At 44.0% G+C, this 27,635-nt stretch overlaps 2 protein-coding genes across 2 annotated transcripts in view; one reads left to right on the forward strand and one right to left on the reverse strand.

Moving 5' to 3' along the window:
* OGFOD3 (2-oxoglutarate and iron dependent oxygenase domain containing 3) overlaps window positions 1–2,581 on the forward strand; it is a gene marked incomplete at its 5' end in the record, with an annotated part of 41,458 nt that extends 38,877 nt beyond the window's left edge. Inside the window, one exon of the mRNA XM_084298330.1 lies at window positions 2,403–2,581. Within this exon, the coding sequence (XP_084154456.1) occupies window positions 2,403–2,539 (137 nt within the window). The 3' untranslated portion in view covers window positions 2,540–2,581. The remainder of the gene's footprint in view (window positions 1–2,402) is intronic.
* On the reverse strand, window positions 584–26,740 carry LOC311216961 (urotensin-2 receptor-like). Its single transcript, XM_084298649.1, has 2 exons — window positions 25,549–26,740; window positions 584–2,584 (listed from the first exon to the last, which is right to left on the reverse strand). Exon 1 carries the CDS (start codon window positions 26,707–26,709, stop codon window positions 25,600–25,602), a length of 1,110 nt encoding a protein of 369 aa, XP_084154775.1. The 5' UTR covers window positions 26,710–26,740; the 3' UTR covers window positions 584–2,584; window positions 25,549–25,599.
* Window positions 26,741–27,635: the final 895 nt, after the last annotated feature.

Here is a 27,635-nt window from a genome sequence, read left to right on the forward strand (position 1 = left end):
TGACGTGGTTCATGGTTTGGAATATTTGGGCTTAAAATCTCAAACTCAAAATTGATTAAAAAACAATTGCTAGAATTGAGGACAGATTATAGCCTAGGATTAGGTACATACTTTTCTAAGCAACTTGCTTAGTTCTGACCTGCTTTTTTTCTTGTAGTGATTTAACTTTTGAAGTGGTTTCTATATACTGTGTATTGAAGGAAAATTCTGAAGTGTCTAGGCTCAGTGTACTTGGAAGAGCAATAAATCATCTTGTTCTGTAACGGTGCACCTTTATCTTGTGTCTTTCTCCAGATATCTCTGAATAATGATGCTACTGTATATTCCTTGAAGATTTTATCAGGTGGGATGGGAATTAATGTTCCTTGCCCTTTCTGTGAACAGTTCTACTATTGAGAATAGTGTACTGTGGAGAGACTGTACTTTCATTTCAAAATTTTGCAATGGAAATGATTTTAAAAGAAATTCTTCTAAAGTGAGGAAAAAGTATCTTAAGAAATGGGCTGAAGGCTTGTTTGGTGACATGGAGACCCCCCTCTGGCAGTTGTGGGACCAGATACATAAGGAGTTATAAAATACAATATATCTGAAGACATATTTATTAAAGAAGAAAACGAAAACATTCTTTATAGCCAAAGAATCCATTTTAACTGGCTTAAACAGTACACTGAAACTTGTCTAATTCTGAACTGCTAATATTTCTTATAAGAGATCAAACAAAAATGCTTGGAAATGAGTTTAAGGCAAAACTTTGGGTGAGTAGGTGAGGGACTTAATAATGAAGTAGTTGAATGGTATTCAAATATGATTTAAGAAAGTAAAAAAAAAAAAAAAAAAAAAGCACACGTTTTCAGGATAAAGGGACTTTGTATGAAATCTTCAAGGGTTCTGTTAACTGTAGCACTCAGAGGATATGAGAACCTTGCCTTCATTTAGTTTTTCATCCAGAAGAGCAGGACACCAAGGTGTGCATGAGCTTTGCATACAAATAAATTTATTTTTTACATATATTTATAGCTTTATCCATTATTGATGTGCAGCCAGTGGCACAGAAGATAATACATGACTTCATATTTCTGCTTGGCAGCTAGGAGTGATTCCTAGGAAAGATTAAATGTGAACTGCAACTGAATGTGGAAGGGACTCAGAGGCTGCCCAAGCTCCATGAGGCCAGTCTAGATTTGTTCAAATTTCTCGTGTGCTGCTGAAGAATATGCAAGCAAGATAACTTCTGGATCTTTAGTTAGAAGGGAACACTAGCTGTGTAGCTTGTGCCTGTTTCTGCAGTGTATTGTACAAAGGTTGGAATAGTTTGTCTTGTTATTGTGCAGAAATTAAGTGGGCATTTAAGTGTTTTGTTTGGCCTGGTGGTCCCAGGCAGTCAGATTGTCTGTATGAGTTCCTCGAGATAAGCTTTTAACAGACTCTAATCTGTATTGGGATAAAACTGCTGTGCATATGAGTACTATTGGCTTTTCAGGAAATTTGAGTCCTACGGAGTTGCTTCAGTTCCAAGTTACTCGCTTAACATTAAACTGCTATGTTCTCAAAACAGTTAAATAATGTGGAAGTGTAGAGTGCCCCAATCTGCTGTTTGGTTAAGTGGGACGCTAGTACACCTCTGTTGGCATCCCTAAAGTAACTGGCTTTCACCTTGAAGCAACCCAAGGCCTGGAGAGCCCTGAGGCATGTTGGTGGTGGTGGCACCCGAAACTTAAATGGGATGAAGGACAGGGGCAAGCGTTTGCATCTGTAAAACAATTTCCAAGCCTATGTATTGATGGAGTGTCTGTTCCTAAGGAAAAATAATTGGTATACAGGAGTGATACATAATGTTCTGTCCTGGCTGAACAGTGAGTGATCTGAGTGTGCACAAAAAGCTATAGCAAATACTTGGTATAATGCTGATAAGCTGCCACAGCTGCTTGTAAACCTGCTGAGCATTTTTTCGCTGAAGACCTTTTGCCACCTCTGGAGCACTTCCTCCTTCTTTGGTCTAAAATTAGAGCCCAGACTAGAAGGGAGCAGGGAGGAAATCAGTACACTTTGCTGACAGTCACTAGGGTTGCTTTTTTCTTTTTTTTTTTTTTTCTCTTTTTAATTGAGGCAACTAAGAACTGGATTCAGATGTACTTGGCTTCCTCCTGTCTTTTATAAACTATGGGATATGGTAGAACTATGTCTCCAGCTTTGTAGCACGAAGGATTAACACAGACTTTAAACAGTCCATAAAGCTGTCAGAGTGCAGCATAAGCTCATAACAGTTCGGCTCTGGGCTGACCTGTGGGCTCTCAGGTAGCTAGGGAACGCTTGGACTGAGACAACAACAGCAAAACTGCGTAGAGAGCTGGTAGCTGAATGGCAAACTCTGTGTCGCTGATTAAATGCTTTTGTCTTTACAGGCCGGGTTTCCTTTTTCACCTCTGGATCAGAGAATCTTCATCGGGTGGAAAAGGTTCGCTGGGGCACTCGCTATGCCATCACCATCTCCTTCACTTGCAACCCAGAGCACAGCATTGGGGATCCGGTCCTGACATAATTCCTCCTGGGATGGAACATGAGGTCGAATGGAATGAGAGAAGCCCTGCAAGAGGAGAGGAAAAACAGAGATAATTTTATAGACTTGCATTCAATTAGACTTTCCCAGCTGTATTTTGTTATATAAAAAACATTTTGTTTTCATGTGTTCTTTTCTGTAGGTGTTGCAAACAGTGCCTTAAGGACCATCATAAATTTGGTATGTTCTGTAACTGGTTTGTCTTCATGTAGAGTCCTGCAATGGGTTCTTCATTTTTTTTTTTTTTTTATTTTTGATTTTGATTCTTTAGTTTAAAAGATACAAACCACCTTTGGACCATATCTTGATATGACACCACGTGCTTCTGTTACCTGTTATTAAATTCTATAGTCTCTTCCAGTACTAACAGGATTTGAAAACTTTGACCTAATTAATACAGCAAGTTGAGCGTTATTCTTTTGGACATGTCTTCTGCTGAGAGGAACGTTTTCTCCTTTAGCATGGGCATTAGTGGGCGATACACCTGTGGTTTGACTCCTGGGCTTTACTTGAACTTTTTTTTTTAAATTAAATGACTACAGATATTTTCTGCTACAAGCAAGGACTAGTTAATACAATGTCAGAACTACAACCTTTTAGTTAGCCAGAAAGCACATCACTTCAGGATTACAAATGTTGTGCGTTAGGGAATGGCACCACAGTAGGTTCCTCTGACCAGAATGCAGCATTCCCAACTTGCCTCACTTTCTCAGTGGTGTCTTAAGAAAAGTGATTAATCTCCTGGTTGCAAGCCCCATCCTAAAGTTATTAAGAGCTCCTTATGGGAATGACTTGACCGTATAACCATGTAAATTATATTTATGTAAGTATATAAAAAAATGTAAATATATTAAAAGGAGAGCTGGGCAGAAGAAGTCAGTTTTCTGGATTCAGCTGAGCATTCATCATTACCAAATTCCCAGTTAGGACAGTAGGGTTTGGGAGGGACACAGGTGAGAAGAAAGTTAGTTTTGTGGTGGTTTTCCATGCGCTGGTGCTGGAATCCTTAGACTTGATCCTGTAAACTGACTTGCTGCTTGGATAGCCGGATAACAAAACCACATGGACCAGTTGTCTGTTGTATGTGGGTTCTTACGGAAATTAGCATCCACTTACATCTTAAATTGAAGTGCTCTCGAGCTGGAGCTCAATTGTATAAACACTTTGAAACATCTATTTATTGGGCCAAAATTAAGTTTTAAGACCAAGTTTAAGAAAACTTGATTTTTGTTACAGTTGATATAACTTACATATCCTGTATGGTGAAATACTGTTTAGCTTGTCCAAAACAATGTTTTATCTGTTTCAGGAAGTTTATCAATAGCTTTTTATAGACTTCTTTTTGTTTTTTGGTTTAATATGAAGACTTCTGTTAACTAGGATCATTAGTCTGTGATGTTCCTTGAATAATAAATCGCAAGAACTTCAGGAAGAGTTGATTGCATTGTATTACAAATGAAATAAAACAAGTTATCTTGCCAACTGCCTTGCTTTCTTACCACAATCAAAGGTTTTTGTGGTCAACACTTTAAGTAAATCATAGGAAAAATTATTTTTTCTTCAAATTTTGAAGTGAGCATTGATTTGGTTTATTAATAGTCTATCTTTTCTATGAAAATGAAAATGTGGGGATGAGATTTTTTAATGCATACAGTTTCATGTAATTTTCATTTTTTGTTTTAATCTCTCCTTTTATGGAAGTTGTAAGTATGGGGGAATTACACTGAAGATGTAATAAAGAGAATGATGACTGGACACTTGCACTTGTGCTATTGTGAGTATTTTAAGTTGGCACACCAGCAAAGTTGGTCTTCTATAATTTCATGTCTTCTGAAAACTGAGAAGGGCATTCTTGTTAACAAGGAATTGTTAAAAGGGCTGGATGCTAGGAAAATGATAGGTTGGTTCTGTATTTAAATACTTGTCTCAAAGCCTGTTAATTCAAAGAAAGTTGCCTCACACCAAAGTTGTATGTCTATGTAAAGACCAGACACCAGCAACAGCTTTAGTGGGTTAACACTTTTTTTTGACATCAATTTGTGATTTAAATGCAGGGCCTTTTCCACAAAAATATCAAGTATCAGCAGAATCTAAATGTCAGTGGACCTCTGCAGATTTTGGTTTGATTCTCCAGGCTGAGGTCCTGTGTTCTGAAATTCTTACTTCACTGTAAGTTTTCTCACTAGGGCTTTGTAATTAAAAAAAAAAAAATATGTTTATTAGTTACTTCTCTGTCATGCAGGCTTTGAGTTGCACTAAGTGAAAATAGCACTTTGAGAACTGCCCTCTCTAAAATACTGCTTAACAAGACCATGTTAGACCATGGGGGAAATCCCAACTAATCTGCTCTCAGGTTTTAATCTTACAAAGCTTGTGTGTGTTGTAATATCTTCCAAACCCGGTGCATTCTCCCATGCTGTGAATTGACTGACATTCAGAAATAAAATCAAGTTGGTATTTGTGGTTTCTGGATTTTTTAAGCTTCAGTAATGTGTTCAATATGATGACCAAACCTGTCAGATGTGATTTGTGAAAAATGCGTGTGCTGTACCTGGTAAGAGAATTCACGTTTTGAAAGGAGCATAATAATTCAATATGTTGTGTTCCAGTACTAATCAACATTTTATATTTGAAGCTTCAGTATCCGGACTACTAAAAGCAATATCTAGATCTATGAAGAAATTAAATAGCAAATGAGGAAGTAGAATACAATCTAAAAGATTCTAAACATAGCCTCCAGCAGGGGAATAGTAACAGCAGAAAGGCTAATGTTCCTGGGGCAGCTTGGAATTTGCAGAATTCAGTGATTGTTAGAAATAAGCTTGACTTAATTTATTTTAGTCCCCATAAATGCCCCCAATAACTTTTTATTAAGCGTCTCTCTCCCCGTTTCTTGACAGGTAATTCTGAATTTGAAATACTTTCATTTCTGCTGATGTTTCTGTCTGTCCTCTTTCAGGTTCAGCCTCCCTGCTGCTACTGGGAAAGGCAGTGCTCTTTTTCTCAGAACTCAGATTAGGTCGAGGGCAGGATTTGTTCTATGAAACTCCTATAAATCTGGTGCCAAGCTGCTGCAGACAAGTGCTCTTAATTGAACGCATGGTAAAAACAAAATCTGGCTTGATGTTTCCTGGGGGTGTGAAAACCTTTGTTTAGAGCCCTTGTGGTTCAAATAAAGTAAAGAAAGGTCAATATATGTTCAGTGGGAACTGGGGTGAAATCTGGACATAAATTTGCAGCTTTGTACCTTAGAGCATACTCATTTCAAGTATTTGGGAGTGTTAATTTGTACTTTGAAATAAAAGCATTTTTAAAGAAAGGTAAAGCCTGCTTGCAAGAAATAGAAGCCAGGGTGAAATAGAAAATATATCAGGAGACCAAACCAGGCTTTGAATCCTTCCTAAGGCATTGGGTGAGGCTTCTGGAGGACTTCAGATTGATTATACTACCCTGAAAATTATTCTTCTATTCAAAGGTGTTGGAGAATATCTTTCTTATAAAGCTAACAGGTGTGAGATCAGGTCTGGTCTCTAGCACATACCTGGGTTTCAATGTTATAGTATGCATTTTATTTAGTTTTACAATTTTATTTATTAATCCCATACAACCTAATTCTAGGAGCTTTGACTGGATTTCTTGGGATATTTCATGTCTAAAAATTTTGTTTCTGTAAGCAGTTGTGTAATCTTTTTTTTTTTTTTTTTTTTTAATATTTTATTTCACCATAAATCAACAGAAGTTTTGTAATGTTTACATGATTTTTTCCAAATATGCATTGTCTATATATTGGATATGTAGCTCCATCTAAATGAATTTCGGGTCCAAAAATGCTTTCCAGGATGCTCTATATACAGAAGGATTTTATTTTAGATTTACTTCAGAAATTTAGCTTCAGGTCTTAATTATTTGCTTTGATTTATATGACAACTTCAGAAGGGTATGTTTTGAGGCTGTAGCACATTATGTGTAGAAAAAAATAAAAGAAAATTTAAATAGCATTGGTAATGACTATGCTATCAAGAAAACCTGGTTTTCTTTCCTCACTTGCAATTCTTACTACTTTTGAATTTCTCCTTGACAGCTTTCCTTTCCTCGTGTTCCATCTACGCTCAGGTATCTGTGCACTGCCTTTACATGTGAATTGGATTTCTCTGAAGCACTCGTGTCTGGCTTTGTACAATATTTCTGCCTTGTCTGAATCCTAGGAGCAAAGCAGGTACATTGCAGGAAGTCAGGGCATTTCTGTGCTACTGCTGAGAGCAGGGGGAACTACAGCCACCCTACTTCTCTTCCCCCAAGCAAAGAAAGAAAATCCCAGCTCTTGTCTCTCCCTTTTGAGTCTATTGTGAGGAAATCCAACCAAAGATTCCAAGAATAGCAGAAGAGTTATTTCCTTTATGAACCACAGATGGCTGCAGCATGCATTGATCATTTTAGCCTTGTTCAAGGCAGACTTCTCAGGAAATCCGGTGGTGAGAGCTGTTGTAAAGTGGTGGGTAATTCCCTGGTAAGTGTCTATTGCTCCTTGTAAAACACTGTGGAGAACTATAGCAGAGTTTGCTTTATCTCTGCTTTTGTAAACCTTCTTAGGAAACTCAAAGCTAATTTTACAGCATGTTTGCTGAAACCTACCATTCAGCTTTCCCTTAAAGATAGCCCATTTATCCCTAAAGCATCCATGTAGGCACTTTTTATCTTCCATACAAGTGTTGTTGGCTTGTACTGGAGCCTTTCAGGAAGGAAAATAACCGATCCATTTCTGAACTGCATGTTTGTCTTTGATTCTGTCCATCATCTCCCCTCAAATCCCTTATGGCATCTCTCAGTTCTGTCCTAGCATACTCAAGCTTTTACCTACAGTGTAAGAGCAGCCTGTTATTTATTCATAGCCTGGCTTGCTAGAATACTTTGGGACACTTGTAGGATGGTACTGGCACTGCTGTTGTAGTAGTATGAGGAGTGCTCAGCCTTGTGCTGTCTGATGAAGGCTGCAGCTGCCTGGAAACACCAGGAAACACACAACAGAGCCCATGTCTCAGGCAGGGATGGGTCATGCTGATACCAGCACCAATTTGTGGGCAGGCAGCATGCTGTGTGCTGTCTGAGGTCTGTAACGCAGGTTCACGGCTGTTCCTTTAGTTTCTAAAGGATTAGGATTGTCCTAAAGCAAGAGATTTCCCTGAACAGTCTGGGATACAGAGTGAGCAAGCCCCATGTTGTTAACTGTAGCTTTACCATGCTTGTATCTGTAAATTAGCAATGCCTCAGGCTGCTTTAGTTCTGTACTGTCTTTGACACCCGGTGTATTTCAGTGGACAGACCCTGCTATACTCACACGTAGCTCATCTTTCTCAACTGTACTCAAAGCAGCTAGCTTTTTCCTATAACCTTCTTAGCCCATGAAGTGTGTTAATCTTTAAGAAGAATTTTTGACCTTGGTGAAACTGTCAAATCTTGCTCATTTTCTTTCCCATTCTTTAGCATTTTTTTTTCCCAAATGTTCTCTTATTGTTCATCTACTGCAGGCACTGTCCATAGTTAAAAGGACACCCTATATTTCAGAGAGGTATTTGTTTCCGTCTGGCCTGTTTTCTTACATGGCTGAAATAATGATGAGGTAGGGATTGATGCTGCCTGCTCTTGAATATCCTTGTCTTTTCATGGTAATTTGTGGATAGTGAATACTGAATTTTGAAACATACAAGAAAAACTTTTTTTGCTGCTCTTTATCAGAGGCTGGCTCGCATTGAGGAAGTGATCTTGTTAAAGGATCCCTGCTGGTAGAGTTCTTCCTTTGTGAAGTCTTACTGATTTTAATGGGACCCTACACATGCAGATCAGACTTGCAGGATCATGAGAAATGCCTTGCTTAGAAACTTCTCATTGTAAAATTGATAAAGCAGCCTGGAAGTACCATCTCCTGTATTTCCCTAACCTTTAAATGCATCCAAACAAAGCTAAACCTTCAAAATATCTAGGTTGACTGTTGGATAATCATGAGGCTTTCCAAGGAATCTGGACTGGCTGAATCTCCGAGCTGTCAGGTCAGATGCACCATCAACTATGTACCTCCCTGGGACCTTCATCTGAGCCTTCAAGCTGAAGACTCAGTGGTGCAGAAGCACAGGGGTATGTGCCTGAAATCAGCACCTCTCCAAGAAGGAAATGATGTTTAATTTATAGAGAGAGGCAGCGATTTACAGAGTTTCTGGAAATCTCTTCTACGAGGCCTTTAATGCTTGAAATGCTTGTTTTACAAATGGATACCCTTCCAATTCTTCAGTTAACCAAAAAAAGAAATGAAACAAAAAGTGCTGAGTATGTTAATGAGCTATGACTTTTCTGGACAGACACCTTGAAAATTTGGCTCTTTTTTTTTTGTTCATCAATTTGTACAATTATATTAAGCTGTTTATCAGGGTGCCAGGATACTTTGCTGCTGACTTCACAGAAAAGCTTGATGTTTTCTTTTGAGACTGCTTTTCACTGCCAAGACAAGGTCTCTGTGTGGATTCACACCTTGTAGGTGACCTTGGCATATTAATTTGGCAACCATTAAATGTGGGGGGAAATCAACAATGGTGGGTCCTAATGGACTCATTTTCCATGAGCTGGCAAACTGCGAATGGTAATTTCCTCTATCCCCTCTAGCAGACAAACATTTTTATTTCTGGTATATGCTGTTACTGAAGAAGGGATGTGTTCTGGGAGTCCTCTTTGTATTTAGGGCTTTAAATGTGACTCACTGAACACCCTCTTAAAAAGAGAAGGTCACGTTTCAGCAGATGATTCAAAACTTAAAAAGGTGCTGTGAAACCAGACCAACTCTAAGCCCATTCATTCCTTGCACTTCTCAACAGAAAAGGAATGAGAAAAATGATCTTTCACTTGCATTATTTCTATTTCACTGCTGAAGTTGAGGGCAAAAAATGCATTTTCTTATTTTTCTTTTTCAGAGGGAGATAAATTACTTAGAGGAATATGATCAAATAAACTTTGCTGTTTACTAGCAAAGAACTATGAGGAGAAAGACTGTAACATAAATAAGTCAGAGTGATAAGATGGTGTTAGAGAGCAGCAGATTTCTCCCATGCTGAAATGTCCGTATCAATGTTGAATGCATGCCCCCCAATCTGTTTTTTTTTTTTTTTTTTTTTTTTAAAATCAGACCAACAACTGGACACTGAGCTTTTAGGGAGCAAAGCTCTTGCTGTTAAATCTCTTCATAAACCTTTCAACAGGACCTCTTCCCTAACACCTTAGGCTATTTATCTCATCAATATTGTTTTAATTAATAGTGAATGTTGAATCTGCTATGTTAAGAAAGCTGTGTTTCATCCATCTATTTAAAAATAATGAATTAAGCTTTCCTCTGCATATACCAGCTTTTTTTATTATTTTTATTTTTTAGATGGTGGTGTCCTCCATGCATAATATCTGTCTATAGTAGTATAGGCAGGTTTAGATTTATAAATAAGAAACAACCTAAGAAGACTGAAACATTCATGAATGAATTACATAGAAATGAATATTATCTCTCCACTTAAAAAAAAAAAAAAAAGTTTGATTTTTTTTTTTTCCTTAGTACTATAAGAAAGGACAGCATTTTACTCATTTTGAATTCCTTCAGTTGAGGTGTGAGGACATGCACCTGCTCCCCACTATGGTCCGTGGAGGTCTTACTCTGCTATTACGTACTTGCACAGTGACTGGAAACCCAGCCCCCTCCCTGCTCATCCTCCCTTTCTTGTTTCGTACACGTGTTGTTGGAGATCTTTGTTCAGCCCGCATGCAGACAGGTAGAATCTCATTTTTCTGCCTCAGCACAGGCTCAGAATAAATGCATGTGGATTTCTCAGGAACACTGTTCTCATCTTGAAGAGTGCCCAGTTAAAAGCACCCGGCCCGGGTGGTGATGAAGGCTCTCACTCATGTCACATTTATTAATGCTGAGACCCTTGAAGTCTTCTATCTTCACAGCTGACTGCCTGCTGCCTTTGAGCCTTGGTATTTTCATCTCAAGAACTGGAACTTGAGACCTCTTGACTTTGTTTGCTAAATGCTTTTAGCACCTCCAGATGGCTTGTGAGTCAGTGAAAGCCAGCGTGCTGCAGAAATTATCACTTCCAAGAGAAGTTAAACACGTTTCAACTCTGTAGCTAGGATTTGTACCAAGACTTTTGAGCAGGCCATTAAAATTTGTCCTAATCATTCTCCTTAAATGAAATACTTTAGCTATTAAGCATGCACAGAAGGGCAGTAATCAAAACTTTTCCATAGCTGAACCCTATGGGGAGAGAGTTTAGACCTGAGCATCTCAAAAGTAATTTTTCTGTCTTGTGGTCAGGGCAGCCCTGTGACTTGTAGGATCCTGAGCAAGGCAGAGGGAAGGTGTTGAGAGGAGCTGTGCTGTTCACCTGATTCCCATGAGTGGGAAACATAATTGTAACTCTGATTGTAAGTACATTTATAAACAAGGGCTTATATATTAGTGCTACAAATGTGGCAAGGGTTATAAGGAGCGGTAATATCTCTAATTAAACCATTTCACAGAACTGGAAAAACAGAAGAGCCTTGAGCCCTAAAGCTTTGGTATTAACAAATGGAATTGAGTGAATGAATAAGTGGATCAATTAACTTAATAGAAAAAGTAAATGTCATTGTCTGCCTCTCCCTGGCTGAGCAGCTGAGCAGTGTCATTGAACCACAGTTTTCTTTCCTTCCAGCTGTGGATGGACATGCAGGGGGTGGGAGTGTGATGGTGGAGAGACTGAGCTTGGCTCTTAGCCTGCCTCCTAGGGCTACACTCACTGCTTCCTTGGGGCATCCACCCCAACTTCCCAGGCACTCGGAAGGGCTCCTTTGTGGCATGGAGAAGACAAAGATGGAAATATAAAATGATACACTTGCTATAACGTTATTTCATTTTAATCTAAAATTGATCACTAGGATGTACAGCTGTCCCTTTCCCTGCAAGATATTTTGAGAAAGTGGAGAATTAAGGTATTGCAAAATCCTTTGAAAGGAATTTAGATTTTAGTTCTCTGGCTTGCTTGCTGAATGCAGTCCGAGAACTGCGGCTGCACAAGACCATCACTTAGGAGACAAGTGTTTTCCAGTTGTGTTCAAGGCCCTGAGAGGTGAGGACTGCATGCGCACATCTGAGCCAGCTTTCGTCCTGGAGCACGCAAGCGGTTGTACCAGAACAAGTGAAATCTGTCTCTAAGCTGTCTGCCTTGAAACTGGGAACTCCTATTTCATTGGGAAGAATGCAGGTGTGGAAAGAATGCGCGACTTAGCGGTCTTATCTAATCTGAGTCTCTTTCAAAAGTACTGGCCTGGCCATAAATATTAATTTTGAAAATTCTTTTAGCAATAATAGCCAAGAATGGGTTCTAGCCATATGAGGTTCCAATACTGCTAAACAGCTAAAATGCTGAAGCTAATCTGAAATATGAATTTTGCAATGCTGGTACATTGCAAACAAGCCAACCTCTGGATTTGGGCACAAACTTAAGCGGGCCCTTGGCAGAAATTTTTAGAAGTGGCTCAGGTGACGCTCACCAGTCCTCTTTCCGCATGGTAATTTGGAGATGGCTGTTGTGGCACCTGAGTTCACCTTGCAGCCTCTTTCTAGCCTTGCTCCTCCTTGCAGACTGTTCCCGTTTGTGGTGTTGGTGTTGCTGGGGCACCGCCACCTCCCGCAGCCAGCAGCAGGGGCGGCCGCAGAGCCACGCAGTTCTCCTCCCCGGAGACAGTTACTCTAAACAGCGGAGCTGCTGTTTATCCTGGGGGCCAGGACTCCATCAATTTGTCCAGTTTATGTTGGGAGGAGGCAGTAAAATGCAATGCTTACAAGAACTGACTGCATGCACTCCCGTATAGGAAGCCAAGAAAGCCCTGGTGTCCCTCAGCCCCTCACAAGGTGGGTGGCAGAGACCACCCTGGGAAGAGGTGCAGGGAATTGGGGGGCCTGGATGGTGTCGAGTCTGCAGCTGGGATGGGGAGAACACATCTCCAGGTGCAGGGAGGCTCTAGGGAGGTGCTGGCAGCAGAAAAGACTCCCTGGAAGGGAATAGGAGATGATATTTGGGCTCTTTTGTGGGTCTCCGCTAGACATTATAGGTGATGGGGAGTGTATGGGGAGCTGGTTTGGCTTGGGAGCAGTCGGGGTAACAGTGGGATGCTGATTGCTACTGAAAAAAAGGATGAGGATGGACTGGAGGGAGAAGGCTTTGGCATTTGGAGAAGCTGACAGTGAAGCCTTTACTCAGTGTGTCCTTGTCCAGAGCTGTGTGAAGGTGAAACCTCCCACTGCTGAGAAGGTACTGAAAAGCAAGTGCTAAATCCAGGTGATGGTGAGTGCTGAACAGCGCTGGTCTGAACAAATGGCACTTGGTGGGGATTGATATCACACCTGTACACACAATGGGAAAAAGTAAAACTGGTGAAGCTAATGAAATAGGTTTTTAGAGATGATTCACACAGGATTGAGAGTTCAGAGCAGTTTGCCATGTTTCTGCAGCTGTCCGTTGCTAACAGGACCCTGTAGATGTTGGCTTCTTGGCTGCTGGCTAACAGCAAGGGAAGGAGGCTGACAGCAGAGGCAGAAAACTCCTGCTGCCCTGGCGTGCTGCAGAATGACGCTTTGGCAGGGAAAATTAACAGGAAGAAAAGATCCTGACGGCACTGCTGTCCTTCTGTTCCCACCACAGCACCTCCCAAATCCAGCAGGTAATGTGAGGGAATGAGATCAGTGGCTGATCGTGGCAGATGTCTGCAGAAACCTGAGACACTCAGCAGGAAGGGCCAGAAAGTGCAAAGGCAAGTCCAAATGATGAAAACAATGGCGTGTGGGTTTTGTTCTTTTTTGTTCTAACTTGAAAGCTCCTCTGAAACTTGTCAAGCTAATTTGCAGAATGTGTTTTGCACAAAGCGTTACTTTAAAGCCAGAAGTTTCGGGAAGAACGGTTCATAAAAAGTTCAGTTAGGGAGCTGCTTTGATTAAATACGTGTAGGGGGATCGTCCCTGTCTGGCAGCGTGGTCGGGATCATGAGGTGGCCCCAGCTGAGCACGTCCGAGGAGGGCAGCCCCTGTGCCCGGCAGCTCCTGGGGCCAGCAGCCCTGGTGCCAGCCCCACAGGTGGGAACCTGGCTGCTGAAAACATGGTACTTTTCCCTGGGGGGTAGGGGGAGGACATCCCATAACACTTCTCTCCTTGAAATCATAGCACTCTTGAAGGGCTGCTTTATGGCTGTCCCTTCTCAAAGAAGGAAAATAAAAAGTCAGCCAGATTCCCCCAGGAACTTCCCCATCCCCTCAGCAGCCCAAGCTCTGAATGGGCAAGGTCTGTTAATTTGGAGCAGTTTGGCAAAGCATTGAATTGGGCCCGAGCAGCGTGCTTGGCTATTATTATTATTCCAGATCACTTGTTCCGCCTGTTTGAGAGCTACGATCCTCGACAGGTTTGGATTCCATTTCATTCAACAATTTTGTAACCACGGGTAACTGGAGAAATGACATGGCTTTGCACTGCTGCATGGAGGCTGTCAAGGTTGTCAGGTTTTACAATCAACCTGCTCTGACAGCTCGTCTGCTTTGCAGAATTTACCTTGCAGAGTCTGCTCAGAAAAAGCATTCTCTTTGCAGCATTTAATCTAAAAGGAAAACACAAAGGAACAGCTCACGAATGCTGCTGTAAAAGATGGGTATGTCTCCAGAGATACATGATCTGGCTTCTTTTTTTTTTCTTTTTTTTTATGGAGTACACACTGGAATAAGTTTACTTTGTTCTGAGTCATATTGTGAAGGATGAGGTTCAGTATGGACTCATCCACTTTATTTTGTGTGTGTTTTTTTACAGACTGGATTGGAGAAGCCCGTAAATCTTGGAGACTTTGGAAGTGCAAAGGGGAAATAAGTCTGCCTGTGGTCAGCAAGGGTTTCAAGGCTTCACTTTTTTTTTTTTTTTTTTCTCCTTTCTGAAAGTCTGCAATTGTCTTGCGTGATGGGAGGAGGGATACCCTGCCAGGTATCATGTGCCAGCTGACAGCCAAATCCCGTGGGCATTTGTGGTAGTTACACCCAATTGATGCTGTGCATGAAGAATATCATGTGTTAAATTAATCTAGGACAAAGGATTAAAGCATAGAACAATTAATAGTTTAATATAATTATTTTGCTTTGGACTTCTTGTTTAAGTTGTACTCATCTTGATTCAAATGATATTTCAGTCTCTTCCTCAAAACTCTCCCCAAAAGTCTTCAAATAAAATCCTTTCAGTTGCAAGCCTGCCTGGATTCTCATACAGATACTTGACATTCTTCATGCACCAGTAAAAACATGACAATTCGCTGTAACGGATTTTTTTTCCTTGGTCTTGAGCACTGCCTTACAGACTCCCCAGAGCCCCTGGAAGTTTGTCCAGGCTCCAGAAAGCATCCTCTGGGTGATAAACTTGCTTCCCAAGCCTTAAATTATCTAAAGCCTGAAACAGGGGAAACGTGTGCCCAGCAACTGTGTTAGATCAGTAGCAGACAAGGGCTCTAAAGCTTTTCTCTTGCTCTCGCTTACTGGCCTCTATTAAATTCTCACACTTTGCCGTTCCGTCTCCTGTGCAGTTTTTTCATCGGATGAGAATTTGGTCCCAGAAGTGCCCAAGAGCTTGCTTACACATGAATCGTGTCTTATTTACCATCTCATCAGAGATTGATAACAGTTTCAGAGAGATCTCAATGCCCATGAAGAAAAATGTGGAAGGGCCAGACCTGGTGGGGAATAAGGAACAAAAACTTTCCACCAAAGGCCAAAGAGCAAGTGCCATCAACTTCAGTCAAAGAAGAGAGATTGTTCCTGCTTCCCATCAGGAGTGTTGGTAAACAAAGGCTTTCAAATCCAGGTAAGGTGAGCACTGTTTTGGAAGGATAAATTTAGCAGTGATTAAGCGAGCTCTTAATTAACCAAATATTCCTCCTGCTTGGCTTTCCAAATTATTCAATAACTGAACAATTATAATGAGCTCAGCGAGTAATTACTATCCATTCCAGATACTGCCCTCGCCAACTGCAGCTTTCTAACCACCAGCTGTTAATGTGCCAGGAAATGAAGTCCACAAAGTGTGAGTCAAATAATTGAAAACCAAACAGGAAAAAAAAAAAGAAAAAACAGTTTTAGAGGCAATGGGAGGAAAACTGCCTCCACCCCCACTCTGTGCTGAGTCCTTAAGTGTGTGGTCGCTCCAAGACTTAGGAACCATTATACAAATTGTTAGTGTTGACCAAATCTGCAGTATGACGTTTTCAAGGGTGCTCTAGCAAAGATATAGAAGTTTGTGGTGTCCCTCAGGAAGGTCCCGGCTCTTTATTCTGCCTCAGAAGGCTTTACAGAGCCACCTGGGGGCTGACGTGCATCTCTGGATGGGAAGCCACAGCATCACTTAGTGAGCAGAAAGGAGAAAACAGAAGGTAAAGCCCAAATCAAGCGAGAGCACAGATTTTAAAGATAGTTCTAGTTGCTGTAGGGTAAAGGAAGTTGGATCATGAATTCAGCCGTTTACTGGTCTGAGTGATATTTAAACAAGCTCAAGTGCATTGAAGCTTCTCACACATGATTTTTGAAACAGATTTGAAGATGTGGTTTCATAAGCACTTATTTTCATGGCCCATCAGTTGTACTGGACTCACAGGCTGGGGGGTGTACAGTAAATCTGATCGGCAGAAGCAACAGTTGGTTTGGGCTTGATTGGAGAGGAGAGAAAAGAAAAAGCTAGAAATCAGAAAGGCTTAACTCTTTAAAACCTTAGGGCTGCAAAAACAGATGGACCAGCCCAACCGAGGGGCCAGAAGAGGTTTAAGCTTGAGCTACTCCAAAGGAGATGTTTGTCACATCGTGCTCCTAGCTATGCAGATGTAACTTCTCTGCTGGAGTTGAAGGATTTACTTAGAGCAATCACGCTTGCAGTGACATGCCCGCTTTCTGATTATGTTGTAGAAATCAATAGACACTTCTGCCTTCTCTGCAGGCAACCTGAAACAGCAGATTTGAAATTCAAGAGGTATAAAATTTTCCCCAAAGCCTCAAAACTCTCACTGGGTGTTTCAGGGTCTGGCAGGGTTTGTCGCTGTGGAACAAAGTGGGGATGGGAGCAGAGTCCCTGGGAGAGACTGCAACTTGTTGCCCAGGAGGAAAAATAGCACAAAGGACAGAGCAGGCAGAGACCAAAGAAAAACAGAAGATTAAAATAAGAACACCAAGGACAGGAACATGCTAAAAGCAAACATATTTTCACTGAACAGACAAACTAAACGGTCACATTTGATCCATGATCTTTCTGTAAGAGCTTCGTTCAGTGTGGGCAGAAGATTCAGCCTGTGGAGAATGAGGGGAATGCAAAGTCGTTAAGGTAGGTCCAGGACTGAAGTCTGTAATTACACATGGACCCTCCACAGACAGAGTTTGAAACACATGCCTCAGAGCTCTCTAAGCTAAACATTTACTGAAGAATGAGGGAGGACAAAAGCATCTATTAAGATGCAGCTTCTTTTTTTTTTTTTTTTTTGAGGCCTGACCTAATGGTCTCTTTCTGTGCTATGACACTGCCGGGGACTTCATGGTCCTGTTTCCCTGCCACCTCTGTAACTCCTCATCCTGTACCACAGGGCCAAAGCGGGGTTCAGGGGCTCCCATACCGGCTGTCCTCATGCTCACAGCAAATGGGATGAAAAGAGAGGAAGATTTGCAAGGTTGGATCAAGTACTTTTCTGCAACAAAAACCTTCCAGGAGGTAAGATTTGGAGAAACTGTGAGGCACGAACCCACTCAGGACTGCCTACCTCTTTCCCCCTCCCTATTTCCCCACTAGGTGTACAGGCTTATTGCTGGAGGCAGCATGGAGCTGACACAGTATTGCCTTCCTAAACCTCCTGCCAGCCTGGAGCAATTCCTCTCTGATCTCATTCAGGTTAATGAGTAATCTGGTGTGGCACATTAACTAGTTCATTTTTGCATGTTGTAGGTAATGAAGCCTTTTCCCCCCCACCCAAAGACCTTCTGGGATGATGAGCACAAAGGATGGGAGCAGGGGAACACAAGTGGTTCTCCCAGGCTGTGAAGTTACAGGCTTAAAGTTTTTTTCTTGCCTTTTATTGGACTAAACCCAAGCAGGTTTTATATATATATTTTTTTCTGAATAACAGAGATAGATAGTGAGTACCCGGTGCACACAGTGTATGGTAGAGAAAATACTCACTTGGATGGATGGAGGAATAAGGGAAAGTGCTGCTCCCTCTCTGTCCCCATCCCTCCAGTGCGGGCCCCCCGTTTAACCCAGGTCTGCAAAGAGCTTTACCCATAACTTCGGGCACCGGAGGCTGCAGAGCTTCACTTTCTCATCCTCCCTAAGAGAAGCTACTGCAAAGACAGAGTGGCACTTTGAAATTAGGGAGATGCTTGCCATAGTAAACTCATGTTTGTATTACAACAAACAGACAAATGAAAGCAGCGAAGCAAAGTTAGTCGGTTGCTATTTCCTCTGCTTCTGTTGTCGGGAATTACTCGTGCTGTGCCTAAGGCAGGCGGAGGTTCCTCGACAGATTTAATCACTCTAAAAGGATGCCAAGAACAAAATGACAGGGAAGCACTGCCGTGTTTAGCAATCAGGATCGTTCTCTCTGTTCAGCTTCCTCTGCATCAGGATCCAGCACTGGAACAGGCCGTGGCACAGGCTGTGGCTGGGAGGGATGCGCTGCCCTTACCTTCACCAACCCCTGTGCTCCTAACCCACAATGTGGGGAAAAAGGCTGCCAGGAGGTAAAGAAGAAAGATTTTGCTTCCTTACCATAGCTCCTGATACTGTTTCTTACCTGGGGAGAGGCTGTAGAGAGGGTATTGATGCAGTGAAATGATGATGCTTTTATCAGAACCATTTCAGCCGTGCTCCCTGAGATGCCAGCCAAGCGCAGCTGCCATTGCTGGGGGCTAAATTATAATCTTTGTTGAGCGGCTGCCATTAATCTAAAAATGGATGAGAAGTTCTTCTGGTACACAAACATTTCCTCCATCTGACCATTAATAGCTAACTGGAATCCTGAGTTACTCCTAAAAGGAGAGCTTTCAACTTTTGTACCTAAGACCAAGGATCTCAAAACATATCACACACATTAGCGGTGTCTTAAGACGCTCGTGCAGACCATGGAAATTGCATCGCTGTTTTCCAGGCAGCAAACTGAGCAGCAGCACAAGGGCAAGTGACTTCTCCGAGGTTACGCAGCAAGTCCATGGCGGTTCTGAAAGAGAAGCCCGGACTTCCCACCTCCTCCCATTCACAGTAATCTCCCTCTTCAGCTTGGATGTCAAACGCTGTCTTGATAGGTGGCTGCAGCATGACAACCCCTGTAAATCTCCTCTGGATTTTATTAGCTATCATGCTTTCAAGCCTGCCTGGATTACTTATCAACAGCTTTCGGGATGAATGGCCTGTGAATCCCCTCCAGCAGATGATGGGAAGGAAGATAAAGACACACTTGAGTGGGATCAGATAACTGCTGAGGCTGCCTGCACAGTGCTGCTACTGCTCCCAAACCAAGTGCCAAAAGCAGTTTTCAAAATGTGGGGGTGGAGGTAACTTGGGCTTCAGCTAATTTCATAGTAATGCCATTCATCTAAGACATTCGCTTCTACAGTCTTAAATGAAAAAAAACCAACACAATCTGTTATGAAGGAAATAGCAGAAAGTCAATTTATATCAGTGGGGTTTTGTTAGAACCATTGCTATGTAGTGCCTCTTCCTGCGGGGCTTCTTGCACGAGCCACCCCTGTGGCTCTCAAATGTGAAGCCAATATGGTAAACTGAAAGGTGTAGAAATGTTCTGAATTTGGTGGAAGTCCCTGATGAGGTTTGCAGGAGCACGTATATGAAGCTGTAACTGTCTCAAAAATTCGGTGTTTATGGACACACCACATTTAGTTTCAGGAATCTGCCTTGCTTTGTTTGGATGAAATCATATTTGTTTTCAGTTAAGAATTCAGGAGCTGAACTCAAGATCCTATCGGGTGTGCACAAGGAAAGGCTGACGATATCTTAGAGAGACGCTGAGAGATGCCTAAACACACTGAGACAAACTTAGCAGATCCTACTTCTTCCCCATTTGCACCATTTTGGCTTAGGATTGTATCCTCTGCCAAGCACGGCTGATATGAGGGGTGGTTTGCTATTGCACCAAGTTATTTACTGATTTCCCTCCAGCGATCTTGATGGAGGGCTTGGGTGGGATCTTTCCCAATAGTGAAGTGCAGCCTTCCCTAATAAATTCAACAAGTGCTTAACTCTTCACCTTGCTTCTCATTTTTGAAGGGTTCCTAGTGTTAAATAAAATCTTTCATTTACATTAAAAATTAAATTACAAGTGAGTTACAAAGAAAATCGGAAAAGTGGAGCTTGAATGCCAGAAGAATTCTTCAGGATTCATTTTCCCCTTTCCTCTTTAAATTGTTTCTTTTCTCGTGTTGGGACAGGAGGAAGGAAAACATTGCAGCAGTTTTGCTTTGGTGTGTCCTATTGGGATCCTTTTCTCCGGGGCCAGGAGGGCTCCAGCTGGGACCGCAGATCACAGAGCTCAGTTCTGGGCACCCAAAACCCTCTAGGCTGCAGTGAGGATGCCCCAGGAGTGGCAGACACCACATCAGAAACTCTACGTTGTCTGGGTTCCTTAGTGGGGCTTTTGATATACATTCCTTTATGGTTTTAATACACCTCAGTAACTATTAATCTCACATGTCCTACTGCTGCCTGTTGTATCCTAAAGGTTTGGCCAAGGGAGCTGGTAGTGAGCTCCTTCCCCTTTGCAAAACTCACCCTGGGCCACCCAAATCCCCCAGATGCTTTGCTCCCAGCTGATGCATCCTTTCCCTCTGCTGTGCTTTAAGTATTTTCCCCATCAAGGGCAAAAAAAGCTCGTATAGCAGTAATAATAATAATTTTAAAAGAGCACTTATTTTCTGTGAAGCTGCTGCTACAGTTCGGAAGACAAAGCAATTTATTTCTTCCAAGCCATAGCAATTAACTCCGAGTCTCTCCGATTCCTCTGAAAAACTTGAAACTGACAACAGCAACCAATATTATGTGGCAAAAGCAATCCGCAGCTGGGCTAAGCTGTAGTTAGTCACCAGCTCTGGGTGTTTCCGTGGGTGCTGCCAGCGAGGCTGCTGTGCAAAATGATGGGGATATTTAGTCCGGGTTCGGCACAGGAAGAAAGGTGGGAGAGCAAATTTAGCACTTGGGAGTGGGTTTTCTCTGCCTAACAGACTTTTCTGCCCAGGAGATGTTGTGGCAACATTATATTTTCAGTAAATTAAGTGTTGTTATATAGTCAGGTTGTGTGCAACTGCTACATTTTAAAACCTGAAATAAAAAGCAAATTTCCTTCCTGAGAACCTCAGGAGGGAAGATTGCTCCTGCCACCAGAGGGACTCCAAAACACGACGGCCAACTTTCCGGGGCTGACCAGCGTTTCTGTAATGTGCGTTATCTGCTTCCACTGCTCAAGGGCTGGGCTCAGATACGAAGTTCGTGCACTTTCTATTCGGATGCTGCTGGGGGAACAGATTCTGTATTTGCTTCTGAGCAGAGCAACCTTGTCATCCTGCCTGATCTCCTGGGCTAACAGAACTGGGCAGCGTGCCGTGAGAGGTACAAAGCACTCATATAATCACCTCCACTGCCTTTCCTGGTATTCCATCACACAATAGGCACCCAAAATGACTGGTTAATAGGAGTTTAAATGTTAATGATTTGCTTGCACACACAATTAAACTGTAATGTGGGGCTTTCAAGCGTTTACGGCAAATGTGTTGTTAAAAAGTGGGGAGGAAGATGAGCAAAGATGTGTGATACAAGGTGAAGTCTGCAAAAAGTCAGTAAGCTTCAAATGTATTCTCCTGAGCATGGGGAAAACAGGTATTCTCACTTGTCCCACAAAGGACCTGCCTTTTATTTTTTCACGTGAAAACAGAAAAATTGCTGTTGCTGCAGTAGATACTACCTTAGATTAAAGGAAGGAAAGAGCACTCAGGATGAAGCTGCTTTTCTTTCACAGCCTACTCTTTCTGGTGAGCTGGGGAGGAACAGAGTGGGGCATACAGATTTAACACCAAGGGATGTTGGAGAAGATTTTCTAGTGATTAAGCTGTTAAGATGTTTTCTTTCCTGTAAAGCCCATATGGAGTTTTGCAGTGAAAGCCTCTGACCCAGCAACAAAAATACCGTCATCTTTCCTAAAATTACCATTTCCCGTTTAGAGACTACCTATATCACTAAACCTGCAGTAGAATTGCATAGGGCACACACATCTTGCCTGCTTGAAATGTAGGAGAATAGCCAAAGCAATGCTGTTTCAAAATAATTCACAGCATTTTGCTTAGTTACAGCCCGATGGACTTCCCTGCTGTTATTTCATCCCAAGCTGAGATGCTTCAAGTTTACCTAAATAATAAGATGCTTGCGGTTTCCAGGGCCTCATCATCTGGATTCTGGTTATGTGACTCCCAGTTTCCATATGAAACGACTTTGTAACCTCTCTGGTTGTGGAGAGCTGGTGTGTTTTTTATCTCATGATTTTGGGAGCCCTGACTCATTCTTTTTTTCAGTGTTGGACAGGTAATGCTCCTGCCTCATACAGAAAATAGCTTGGGCTGCTTTACAGAAGTTTTGTGGGGCCTGCATTGACCATGTGCTTATGAACTGAGATCCCACCAACCCCAAAGAGAGGAGTCCCAAGTCCTCCCCAAAATACTCTGGGTGAGCAGCAGGTAGAGCTACCCCGTATGGGAGCTTACAGGTTGTGTCAATCCCGGACAAAGCTCTGTGCTATGGGCTGGCAGCAGCAATCCCAAAGTTAACTACCCCATTTTTTTGTTAAAGGAAGATATATGAAGACTTTATGCCTGTTTCCAACATGTGAGCATACTGAGAACTGCCAAAGCTTCCGCAGTTAAAGACAAGAGGAACTCGGTTAACGCATCTGCTCTTGCAGGATATTTATTAAGTGGGTCAAAGCTACTGACTTTTGGCAGTTTAACTGGTCTGATGAGACAATAAGAGAGATGTTGTTTACACAAATTTATCTTTTAAATTGAGCTCTGATCCCCGGGCGTACAAGAGGATCCCAAGGAGTCACATTTGCAAAGGGCCGCGGCAGGCAGGGGGATGCTGCATGCTGAGCTGCTGAAGGGCTGCCATTCATTACACACAGCAGTGTCTTCTGATCGCTGGCCAGTTCTGCTTATTAAATAGGCTCTTGTCTGCCCGAATGACACGCTTTGTGGGTGTCATCAAATTTACTGGGTCTCTCCTTAGAGGAACCTCACGTGGGTTCATCAGAGCCTGACAGGTGAGGGGAGCGGCTCCGAGATGGGATGGGCTGAAGCTGGTCAAGAAACTTGACAGCGAAGAATACCTCATACTTGGTCTTTCATTTGGGTGCTTCTCCATCAGCCCTTTGGTGTCAGCAGCTCCAATGCTATGGCACAAAGTGTGCACCCCATGTGCTGCTCAGCGGGGCAGCAGGAGCCTGCTAGGGGACAGCTCGTAGAGTGCAACCCACCCTAACCAAACGCTTCTGTTGGCTATCCACTCACTCTGGTGGCACTGTGTATGTAACCCACCTTCTTTTTTCTTTTTTTCTTTTTTTCTTTTTTTTTTTTTTTCTCAAGCACAGCTCTCTTCCAGCTCCCCCTTCTCATTACTAACTATGGTTTTAGGCTGTTTGGCACCAGATATTTTTGCACATGCTTGTTGAGGCAGGAAGTGTATTCCCCAATGCTCTTTTTAACACCTACACCGCTCTTCCATTTGCTTTCCCTGCATGGCTGCTAACAGATATACGCTATTTCATACTGGATAACCATCCGTCCTACGGTTGCCTTGCAATGCTGGGGTGGGACAGTGGCTTTCAAGGACCTTCTCCTGAGGCCAAGCACTGGAAATCAAGACCCACCAGGACTGTGTCAGGTTTTTCTTGTGCTCTGTGAGCAGCACAGCGTGGCACACCTTGCGGATGACGCATGCACTCCAGCCTTCCCACACCGCCCTTTGAGTTAAGTCTTATCTGTGTTATTCTTACAGGGGAGTGACTTCCAGCCTCGGAAATGGGAAGCAAAGGGAAAGGAACAATGGCTTCAGAATTAATAATAAAAAGAAATGAATTAGTTCCTGAAAAGTTCTCTACAACTGTTGAAGCCCACTCTGCCCTGCCAGTTCCCAGCAAGAGCTGTGTTTTAGTCCCCTGCGTTTGTAAGGAAGCTGGCACCGCCACATCCCTTTCTACCACCCAGCTTGGCAGTCTGCACAACGCTGGAACATCACAAAGTGGGTCGCAAACATTTTGAAGAAAGTCCTGTGATGAAAAGTAATGTAAACAATGCTAAGGTGAGTTCCTTATTGCCCCTTCCTGAAAAGCACCCCAAAAACTCCATCTATATGAAGAATGCCAGACTTTCGGCACAGGAACCTATTTCCCTGGTCTTTGTCCAACATGTGCCCCGAGGGGGTTATTTTTCTGCTTTTATGCATAAAATCCAGCATGTAGCCGTGCTGTGTTCTCTGCTCCCCATCCTTGGCTGCTGTGTAGGCACTTTGTGTCTCTGCTTGAGCACAGACGTACCCTAAAGCTTGGCACACGCTGTGAGAGGATCACCCAAGGACACAGAAACCCAGTACCACCATAGGGCTGCTGAGTTCCTCCTCTCAGTCAGGTCGGGGTAGGGAGGTGCCATAAAAAAGTGGAAATGACTGCTCCTTAAGCAGCTGTCTGTTGTTTCAGAAGTCCCTGGACATTGCCAGCTGCTGACAACAGTTCATGCAACTCTTGCTGTGCTTTAGTTATCCCCAGAGTCAGGGCAGATGGCTTGAACACAACTTTATCCCCACTTAAATGAGCTCCTTAGAGCACAGCTGAGAGCAGCAGCCTCTCCCCTGGTTAACGAACCCCTCGGGCTGGGTGAAGAGAACGTGGGAGGGGAAACCTGACATGGTCCACTTCCTAATCATATTTTATTTTATGAACTGAAGTTTTATAGTTGACAGGCATCGCTAGCATCTATGGTGGAGGTTTACCGCTAGATGTTAAGTGGAAAGAGAATGAGCAAAATACATCAAGGCAAAATACTTTTGGTGAGATTTGCCAGGATTAAGTTTGTCCTTTTTATGATGAGTCTCACAGTACAGGTCTCAGTCATTTTTTTAGAGCCTCAGCTCTTTGAGTGACAGGATTATAAGAATGTTCTTTTTTCCTTTCTGAGATAAATTTTCAGTTTTTCAAACTCTGTTGAAAAGAGAAAGGGACCAACTTAAAATCAGTGGCAGATTAGGGTAGAAAAGTTAAAATATGACATGCCTTTTTAGATAACCCAGTGTTTTCTGACAGCTTACCTCGTGGGTTTTAAATGCTTGGAGTTTGCAGCGCTGCTGCAATGAATTTTAAAATAGAGACTTTGATCAAACTGAACTAGAGCTTGATCAAACTGTAGTGCACTACAATATAACAGGAAATAGAAAAAGGGGCTTAAAGGTCTCCTTACGCACACTGTGAACAGATAACAGATATATATAGGGCAAACCCAGGGCTTGCAGCTAAGTTAAGCAGTCCCAGGACAATTTCAGACCTTTGTGGATCTGGTCCAGCCATAGCCGGAGGACAACACTGAGAAATCACACAGGAGAACCGGAGCAGAGCCAGAGCTTAGCAAAGTGCAGCAAAGCTTGAAAAGAGTTTGCCAAAGAACTCAACAAAGTATCCAACTCATCTTCTGCACCCAAACCAGAGAAGGATTCATCCACACCCGCGGATGGCAGGACCCCCCTGACAGCCCTAAGCCCCAAAAAACTGAAAAGCATCTTACAGTACCTGAGGTCACACGACTTTGTGCCCTGACCTATAGCGACCACCAGAAACGAGTTCTTAGGACCCCGCAGCGCAATACGGTCCCAAAGCCCTACCTTGGCCAGACGCTCTTCTGGTCCTGATGTCTCCAGAGAGCCTCCTCTTCCTCACTTGTCCTTCAGCGTGGCCATGCCCAGGGCCTCCGAGCTGTAGTCGTACTGGTTGCTGGAGGACATGGAGCGTCCCCAGGAGCACTGCAGGTTGGAGCCCCGCTTGCGGAAGGAGGAGGTGAACCTGTAGAAGTTGCGGTGCCGGTTGCGCAGGTACTCCCGGTAGTTTTTGGTGAGCAGGGTGTAGAGGAAGGGGTTGATGCAGCTGTTGCTGTAGGTCAGGCAGGTCACCAGGTAGTTAATGCACTTTTGGGTTTGGGTGGTGAGCTGCAGGGAGCTGCTGTAGAGTCGCACCAGCTGCCAGATCCAGAAAGGCAGGAAGCAGGCCCAGAAGACCAGGACGATGCTGAAAATCATGATGAGGACCTTCTGCCGGGGGGACCTCTTGCTCTTCTCCTTGTGGGGTGGGTTCCTCTGGGACTCCAGGTAGGTCCTGGCCAGGCGCGTGTAGAGGAAGCCGATGATGATTCCCGGGGCCATGATGCTGGTGCTGAACAGCACCGTCAGGTAGGTCCGGTAGGCGTCCACGCTCCAGGTGGGCGCACACATCCTCTTCACCTTGCCCTCCGCCTTGCTCCCCTCAGTCAGGGTGACCATCAGCATCATGGGCAGCGTCAGCAGCAGCGAGACCGACCAGACGGCGCCCGCCGTCACCTTGCGGTAGCCCCGCGACCTCTTCAGGGTGTCCAGGGGCCGGGTGACGGCCAGGTAGCGCTCGGTGCACATGAGAGTGAGGGTGAAGATGCTGGCGTGCATGGTGAGCAGGTCGAGGCTGAGCAGGATGCGGCACCCCAGGTCCCCGAAGTACCAGTCCTGGGCCAGGTAGGTGCAGACGATGAAGGGGATGGTGGAGAGGTACAGCAGGTCCGCCAGGGCCAGGCTGACGATGGAGCTGTACATGGGGGCGGCGCAGCGCGCCGAGTGGCACATCACCACCAGCGTGTACACGTTGCCCGCCACCCCGGCCACGTACATCACCGACAGCACCGTCCCGAAAGCCGACGGGATCAGCAGGGGGCCTCCGCCCCCGGGGGGGCTTCCCCCGCCGCTCCCGCCGCCCCCCGCCGTCCCGTTGCCCCCCGCCGCCGCCGTCCCGTTGGGCTCCATGGGCGGCGGCGGCGGCCCCGCAGCCCCTCGCTCCGAGGCTCCGGGCCCCGCCGCTCCGCCCCCCGCGGGAGGGCAGCCCCCGGGGAAGGGCCGCCGCTGCCCCCCGCCCCGCTCCTCCCTCCCCCGGCCCGCTGGGGGCGCGGAGCGGCGCTGGGGGGACGGCGAGAGGGGGGCTCCCCAGCAGGCGGGGACGACCCCCGCTGCCGGCCCCGGCTCCTGTCCTAATCCCGGCTCCTAATCCCGGGTCCTAATCCCAGTCCCGGTCCCGGCCCCGGCTGCGCCCCCTGCTCCCGGAGCTCCCCGCCGCCCCCGCCAGCCGCTCGCTGCCCTACCCGAGGCCACCCGGCTGAGGCGGCTCCGGGGCGGCTGCGAGACGCGGTGCTCGGCGGTGAGGTGCGCTCAGAGACCGATCGAGGTGGAGACACTCAAAACTGGGGCTGAAACAGCCTTTTTTTTTTTTTTTCTTTTTCTTCCCGTTTCCCTCCCCCCCACCTCTTTTCCCTCTTTCTTTCTTTCTTTCTTTCTTTCTTTCTTTCTTTCTTTCTTTCTTTCTTTCTTTCTTTCTTTCTTTCTTTCTTTCTTTCTTTCTTTCTTTCTTTCTTTCTTTCTTTCTTTCTTTCTTTCTTTCTTTCTTTCTTTCTTTCTTTCTTTCTTTCTTTCTTTCTTTCTTTCTTTCTTTCTTTCTTTCTCTCTCTCTCTCTCTCTCTTTCTTTCTTTCTTTCTTTCTTTCTTTTTCTTTCTTTCTCTCTCTCTCTCTCTCTTTCTCTCTCTTTCTCTCTCTTTCCCTTCCTTCCTTCCTTCCTTCCTTCCTTCCTTCCTTCCTTCCTTCCTTCCTTCCTTCCTTCCTTCCTTCCTTCCTTCCTTCCTTCCTTCCTTCTTTTTTTCTTGGAAGTAGCTTGTGTTTTGGACACGGGTTCCCCTTACTC

Source organism: Netta rufina, assembly GCF_964035555.1.
Source record: "Netta rufina genome assembly, chromosome: 19".
NCBI lineage: Eukaryota > Metazoa > Chordata > Aves > Anseriformes > Anatidae > Netta > Netta rufina.